The sequence below is a fragment of the Engraulis encrasicolus genome, chromosome 15, assembly GCF_034702125.1.
Source record: "Engraulis encrasicolus isolate BLACKSEA-1 chromosome 15, IST_EnEncr_1.0, whole genome shotgun sequence".
NCBI lineage: Eukaryota > Metazoa > Chordata > Actinopteri > Clupeiformes > Engraulidae > Engraulis > Engraulis encrasicolus.
Genome location: NC_085871.1, coordinates 40961415 through 40969357, shown reverse-complemented (window position 1 = coordinate 40969357; position 7943 = coordinate 40961415). Strand labels below are relative to the sequence as shown.

The window sequence follows — 7943 nt, the reverse complement described above, 5'->3', positions numbered from 1 at the left end:
TGGTACTACACTTAAGCAGAGTAAACGCTTTTACTTAATTACAACTATTCTGTACTCTTTCCACCTCTGTTTAGAACACACACACACACGCACACACACAATATCCCAAAGTGTAATCAGGCAAATAAATCCAACCAATCCGTGTGTGTGTGTGTGTGTGTGTGTGTGTGTGTGTGTGTGTGTGTGTGTGTGTGTGTGTGTGTGAATGAAAACTTCTTACATCAACACTGACACCCCCCCCACACACACACACACAAACACAGTACCCTCCTGTAAAACACACAATGCTGTTACGCAAAAACACAGGAGTTACAACAACATACAGGATAAACAATTTGTGTGTGTGTGTGTGTGTGTGTGTGTGTGTGTGTGTGTGTGTGTGTGTGTGTGTGTGTGTGTGTGTGTGTGTGTGTGTGTGTGTGTGTGTGTGTGTGTGTGTGTGTGTAACTCACTGTCTTGCTGACTTGGGCAGATCATCAGTAGCAGAAGAGTCCAGAGGATGGATGCCATCTTCTTCTCTTTCATCCTCCTTTCCCCCCTCTCCCTCCTCTCCTCCTCTATCCTTTCTTCTGTCTGAGTGTGTGTGTGATGAGCAAGTCAGAGCAGCGGCACACTTATGTGTGTGGACTAAAGAGGAGTACGTCTTTTAAGCGTGTGTGAGAAGTATCCACTTCAGTGTCTCCTCCTCTCTTATCACATCTCTTCAACATGCAACACATCCGGCTGTGAACGTATCTGATTTAAAGTGGAAAATAAGATTTTGACTTGAGGAAAGGAGCAGAGGGTGTTTCTGCGCAGCGTAAACAACAAACCACAACCTGTTACTGCATGACACAAACTTTCCCTCAACGCACTCACTTCGCACTTCACAGCTGAATATATCAGGATGTTGAATCTTGACATAATGTTCCTATTAAGACACCCCCCCCCCCTCTCTCACACACACACACACACGCAAACGCACACGCACTCACACGTACGCACAAGCGCGCACATGCACACACAAGCACTATGTGGTATTCTTTTTAAAATCAATAATAAACTAAAACCTTTTTCCAATGATCTGGAAACTGCTTGCATGCAGAGGACACGTTGTCAATGTCTGTAAGATCTGTGATGCCACCACAGATTTCGAGTTAAGGGGCAGAGGGGACTTAGGATTGCGCAAACAACTTTAACCTCATCCTGTTAACGGCATGGCACACACTCCTCTCGCTCGTCACAGCTGAATATCAGGAGGTCTGATCTTGATATCATGCACCTATTCGTACCCACCCCTGTCCTTCTCTCTCTCTTCTCTCTCTCTCTCTCTCTCTCTCACACACACACACACACACACACACACACACACACACACACACACACACACACACACACACACACACACACACACACACGCACACACACACACACACACACACACGCACACTACCCTCCTGTAGAACGCACACAAACAATGCCACCAATGCTGTCGCACAAGCACACAAAAGTTACAACAATGTAATATACACAATTTGTATGTGTATGTATATGTATGTGTGTGTGTGCGCGTGGATAGAAAAAAGAGAGAGAAAAAGAGCAGTTGGAGGAGACAGACACCCAGGTGGGGATAGAAAGAGAGAGAGAGAGAGAGAGAGAGAGAGAGAGAGAGAGAGAGAGAGAGAGAGAGAGAGAGAGAGATACAGACACAGAGAGAGAGAGGGGTGGGGATAGAAAGAGAGAGAGAGAGAGAGAGAGAGAGAGAGAGAGAGAGAGAGAGAGAGAGAGAGAGAGAGAGAGAGAGAGAAATTAAAACGAATTTCATAGGGCCTTAGTAGTAGTAGTATTATTAGTAGTAGTGGTAGCGGTAGTAGTAGTAGGAGTAGTGGTGGTGGTGGTAGTAGTAGTAGTAGTGGTAGTAGTAGTAGTAGTAGTAGTAGTAGTAGTAGTAACAGTAGCAGGTGTAGTAGTAATTGTGTAAGGGTTAACGTTTGGCGAGAAGGTCGCTACCGTGGAATAGCAGCACGACAGAGAGAATCTTTATTTCCTTTTTAGTTCTTTTTTTCTTTTGTTCTCTCTGAAGTGCTGCTATTCCACAAAGCGACCGACTCGCCGAAAGTTAACCCGCTTATTATATGGATATACTTAAATGATTCACACATGGCGGGGACATTTCTTTAGGCCTATTTAATGTTAAGATTGTTGCTGCGCAAAACAAAACAGTGCCGTTGTGGAACACTGCTAGGCAACAGCTAGGTAGCCAGGACAACAGGTGTTGTCTATCACAGCAGCTGATTAGAGTCTTGTTGAAAAGTCGCTTTAGCAGTGAAAAGTCTTGTTGCCATTGACAGCGGTCTGTTATAGACCAACCCGTCCGTTATCGAAAAATAACAGACGTGCGAACGTTGGGGAGCCCCGTTGAAATGAATGGAGCATTCGACCGATGACGTCACACCATATAATAAAGTAATATAAAAAACAAACTGTATGTCCCAATATCACAGTATTGTAGTGCTTGGAGCACTGGAGTCACATCATTAGCCAGGAGCATGTAATATACACAATTTGTATGTGTATGTATACGTATGTGTGTGTGCGCGCGTGGATAGAAGAGAGAGAGAGAGAGAGAGAGAGAGAGAGAGAGAGAGCAGTTGGAGGAGACAGACACCCAGGTGTGTGTGTGTGTGTGTGTGTGTGTGTGTGTGTGTGTGTGTGTGTGTGTGTGTGTGTGTGTGTGTGTGTGTGTGTGTGTGTGTGTGTGTGTGTGTGTGTGTAGTAATAGCAGTAATAATAGTAATAGCTGTTTTAATAGCAGCAGCAGCAGCTGTAGTCAGTGTTGCCAAGTCCGCTTATTATACGCGACTTTGGGCTTCTTTTTTTGAGCAGTCGCTTTTAATTTTGTAAAGTCGCGGGTTGCGGTTTTTTGGGCTTGTTCTTTTCAGGGTTGGGCTTGCTGTTTTCTCCTGCTCTGGTGGTGATTTGAATGTGTTTCTCAATGGCAACTCGTTTTTCTCACTCATCCTTACAAGTGACCCTGCTACAATATTGTTAACTCCCACTTTCTGTGGTCACTTGTGGGGATTTTAGCAGCCACGCAGATCCCCGTAAAGAGCAAGGTCTTCCCTGACCAGGCACGCGACTGACAACCCACCCTTTCTGTCGCTTCTTTTGGGCTTGTTTTCACGACGCCCCTCAGTCGCTTCTTTTGGGCTTGTTTTTAGGGCGTCAGCCGCTTATTTGTCGTAGAAAATCTGGCAACACTGGCTGTAGTAGTAGTAGTAGTAGTAGTAGTAGTAGTAGTAGTAGTAGTAGTAGTAGTAGTAGTAGTATCATAGTAGCAAACAAACTGTATGTCCCAATATCACAATATTGTAGTGCTTGGAGCACTGGAGTCACAGCATTAGCCAGGAGCATGTCTCAGAGAGAGAGAGAGATAGGGAGGGGGATATATATATATATAGAGAGAGAGAGAGAGAGAGAGAGAGAGAGAGAGAGAGAGAGAGAGAGATACAGAGATACAGACAGAGAGGGGGGGAGATATACAGAGAGAGAGGGAGAGAGAGAAGGAGAGAGAGAGAGAGAGAGAGAGAGAGAGAGAGAGAGAGAGAGAGAGAGAGAGAGAGAGAGAGAGAGCAGTTGGAGGAGACAGACACACAGTTCAGGGGGTGCAGTCATAGCAACCATGTCACAACAACCAGGCCATAGCAATCAGGCCAGAGCAACCAGGCCTTGACCATGCATCGGGCAGAATTTTATCAAATTTAGTTCGATTTTTTTTTTCAAGTACAGAATGTCATCACACAGTATGAACCCAGCTTTTTCCAATGACTCGGAAACTGCTTGCATGCAAAAGACACGTTGTCAATGTCGATAAGATCTGCGATGCGATGCCACCACAGATTTCGAGTTAAGGGGCAGAGGCAGGGCTGTAGTGGTCAAATTAGAGGTGGGTAAACTATGATTTTTTTGATCAGACAGACCGTGACGCGACGCAACGTAACGCAACACGTTTTTTTTTTTTTTTTTTAGCGGGGGTCATCGGTGTATCTGTGTATCTACAGGTATGAAAATGGGTATGAGGCCAGGCATGATAGTAGGCCTATAAAGTATCGGTATCAATGCATCCAAAATGGTAATTTGTTTAAAAGCCACTAGAACTTTTTGGCATGCACATTCATTTGTCTACTATAAATGACATTTAAAATCTCTTCAGTTAGGCCTATTAGGCCTATCACATAATTTGTGTGATCATATGATGCAGAGTGTGCCTTTGTTACAATCCTACATAGTAGGCCTAACACCTATAGCCTATTGGAGTAGATCAACAGCATAACAATGCAGCTCAATTTCATAGACGTATTCCAATTTCTCCATTAGGTTTTTAAAAATAGATTCACCATCATGTAGGCCCATCTCAGCCATTCCCCACAAAGATGAATGGCATTAGGCTATAGAACATTGGAAACTAATTATAAAAAACACAACATTTGTGGTTTTCAACTGAATTGATAAGGAAGTGCTATTAGGCTACATTTTAGGCTTATAAGACAGCTCACAATTTACCCCTCCACTGTCATCCATTAGGCCTACTTAGCTAGGCTACTTGTAGTGGCATGCTCAGAGATTAGCAATAGGCACTGCAGCCATTAAGAGAGGAACTGGAGTTTTACCTACCATTAATAAGCTAACCCATACAGCGTTATCAATAACTGCAAAGGCAATAGACAGAAGAAGAAGCTGATGAAGAAGAGCCTTCAATTCTTAACTCAGGAATGAGTCCTTCTAGCTCTGAGAACTTGCTTTTGCAAATAACTTGGAAATGTAGATCATAAAAGAATCTTGTGACAAGGTGTAACAAAACGTGTACCTCCCTAAATGATGGATTTGGTGGTGTTACTAGGCTTACTCCTGTGTTAGGTTACTTTCATACCTGGCTTCACACTCGGGATTTTTTTTTGTTTTCCCACTCCACCGCGCGAACGTGCATTTGCGTTTCTATCGGCATTGCCGTCCGTAGAACCGGCGGACAGATGCGCTTTCGCTTGTAAACATGATGCGCACTGGCTTGTCCCCTACTTCTTTCGGACACACGGTGCGAAGTGGCTAGATTTGATGAGAAGGGCGTGACTAATTTGCGAACGGTAGAGAGAAACCTGCAGTGGAGTCAAATGGAACGGAATGAACATTATAATGCAGATGAATTAGGTCTATATTTCAGGCAGTCCAACAAAATCCCGGACATTTCCGAAATTCCCCCCGCACATTTTTTAGGTCTCAAAAGTAGGGAAAAAGAGGACGTCTGGTCACCCTATCCATGATGATTAACTATGATTAACTATGCAGGCAGGCAACTACACAACGTGTAGGCCTATGTGTTTACATATTCCCTGGATCCTGATTGGTGTCGCCGCCGCAGCCGAAAGGCACTGATTGGAAGGTCACATACCCGAATACAGAGCAGATGAAAATGATTCCTACTAAAGCGTTAAGTAGGCCTATGTTCAACAATATTTTTTAAATGACACCAAATTTATTTAAGATTATTCCAACGGCAGATCACAAGGCGCAGGGAACTTTGACGTGCGTAATTGCCATTAAGAGCTGCGTAAACGCTATTTAGAGGTGGGTTAACGCTATTTAGAGGTGGGTAAACGCTATTTCCTAAATTCCAGAGGTGCGTAAACGGCGTTTACGTGCGTTTACCCTCCACTACAGCCTGGACTTAGGATTGCGCAAACATCTTAAACCACATCCTGTTAACAGCATGGCACACACTCCTCTCGCTCGTCACAGCTGAATATCAGGAGGTCTGGGGCCTCATGTACAAAGAAGTGCGTGGATTTCCTACCAAGAAAGTGCGGACGCGAAAATCTTGGAAGTTACTTACGGACAAAAAAATCCGGATGTATCAATAAGTGCTTAACCTGTGCGGTAAAGTTAGTTTGATATTGGACATTCATTTGACATTCAAAATGAAAACTTGATGGATCTGAAAAATAAATCTTGTGGTACATGAGGGACTTCTGTCCCTATGTTAAAACTATGGTTTGATGACTCAAGGTCAAAAGGTCAAGGAGCCTAATTAATTTATGTCAACATTTTAAATATTTTTTATTATTTATAGAATTATTTGAGTGCTAAATCTAAAAAACAAGTCTTGTGGTAAATGAGGTATATTTATCTCTGTTTTATAAAACTGGTGTGGTGATCCGAGGTCAAAAGGTCAAGGAGCCTAATTCATTTACAACACATTTTTTATGATTTTATTTTTTTCTGAATTGACAGAATGAAGAATGACAAAATGAACTCTTGTGGCATATGAGGGACACATGCCTCTGTGTTACAAAACTGGTTAACCGACTCAAGGTCAAAAGGTCGCGGAGCCTAATTCAATTATATCACTCATTTTTGTAAATATTATTATTAAAATACCCACCAAAGTGATTCATCTGTAAAACAAGTCTTGTGGCAAATGATGGACATTTATGTCTGTGTGATAGACCTGGTGTGGTGAGCCAAGGTCAAAAGGTCAAGGAGCCTAATTCATTTATATCACCATTTTAAATATTTTTATTATTTATAGAATTACTTGAGTGCTAAATCTAAAAAACAAGTCTTGTGGTAAATGAGGTATATTTATCTCTGTTTTATAAAACTGGTGTGGTGATCAGAGGTCAAAAGGTCAAGGAGCCTAATTCATTTACAACACATTTTTTATGATTTTATTTTTTTCTGAATTGGCAGAATGAAGAATGACAAAATCAACTCTTGTGGCATATGAGGCACACATGCCTCTGTGTTACAAAACTGGTTAACCGACTCAAGGTCAAAAGGTCACGGAGCCTAATTCATTTATATCACTCATTTTTGTAATAATTATTAAAATACCCACCAATGTGATGAATCTGTAAAACAAGTATTGTGGCAAATGAGGGACATTTATGTCTGTGTGATAGACCTGGTGTGGTGAGCCAAGGTCAAAAGGTCAAGGAGCCTAATTCATTTGTATCACCATTTTAAATATTTTTTATTATTTATAGAATTATTTGAGTGCTAAATCTAAAAAACAAGTCTTGTAGTAAATGAGGTATACTTATCTCTGTTTTATAAAACTGGTGTGGTGATCCGAGGTCAAAAGGTCAAGGAGCCTAATTCATTTACAACACATTTTTTATGATTTTATTTTTTTCTGAATTGGCAGAATGAAGAATGACAAAATGAACTCTTGTGGCATATGAGGCACACATGCCTCTGTGTTACAAAACTGGTTAACCGACTCAAGGTCAAAAGGTCACGGAGCCTAATTCATTTATATCACTCATTTTTGTAATAATTATTAAAATACCCACCAATGTGATGAATCTGTAAAACAAGTATTGTGGCAAATGAGGGACATTTATGTCTGTGTGATAGACCTGGTGTGGTGAGCCAAGGTCAAAAGGTCAAGGAGCCTAATTCATTTGTATCACCATTTTAAATATTTTTTATTATTTATAGAATTATTTGAGTGCTAAATCTAAAAAACAAGTCTTGTGGTAAATGAGGTATATTTATTTCTGTTTTATAAAACTGGTGTGGTGATCAAAGGTCAAAAGGTCAAGGAGCCTAATTCATTTACAACACATTTTTTATGATTTTATTTTTTTCTGAATTGACAGAATTTAGAATGACAAAATGAACTCTTGTGGCATATGAGGCACACATGCCTCTGTGTTACAAAACTGGTTAACCGACTCAAGGTCAAAAGGTCGCGGAGCCTAATTCATTTATATCACTCATTTTTGTAATATTATTATTAAAATACCCACCAAAGTGATTCATCTGTAAAACAAGTCTTGTGGCAAATGATGGACATTTATGTCTGTGTGATAGACCTGGTGTGGTGAGCCAAGGTCAAAAGGTCAAGGAGCCTAATTCATTTATACCACCATTTTAAATATTTTTATTATTTATAGAATTACTTG

At 41.3% G+C, this 7943-nt stretch overlaps 1 protein-coding gene across 1 annotated transcript in view; it reads right to left on the bottom strand.

Annotated features, from left to right (window-relative positions):
- Positions 1-535, bottom strand: part of LOC134464277 (uncharacterized) — a 23292-nt gene extending 22757 nt beyond the window's left edge. The window contains exon 1 of the mRNA XM_063217748.1: positions 453-535. Coding sequence (XP_063073818.1) covers positions 453-525 — 73 coding nt within the window. The 5' untranslated portion in view covers positions 526-535. The remainder of the gene's footprint in view (positions 1-452) is intronic.
- Between the last annotated feature and the right edge of the window lie 7408 nt (positions 536-7943).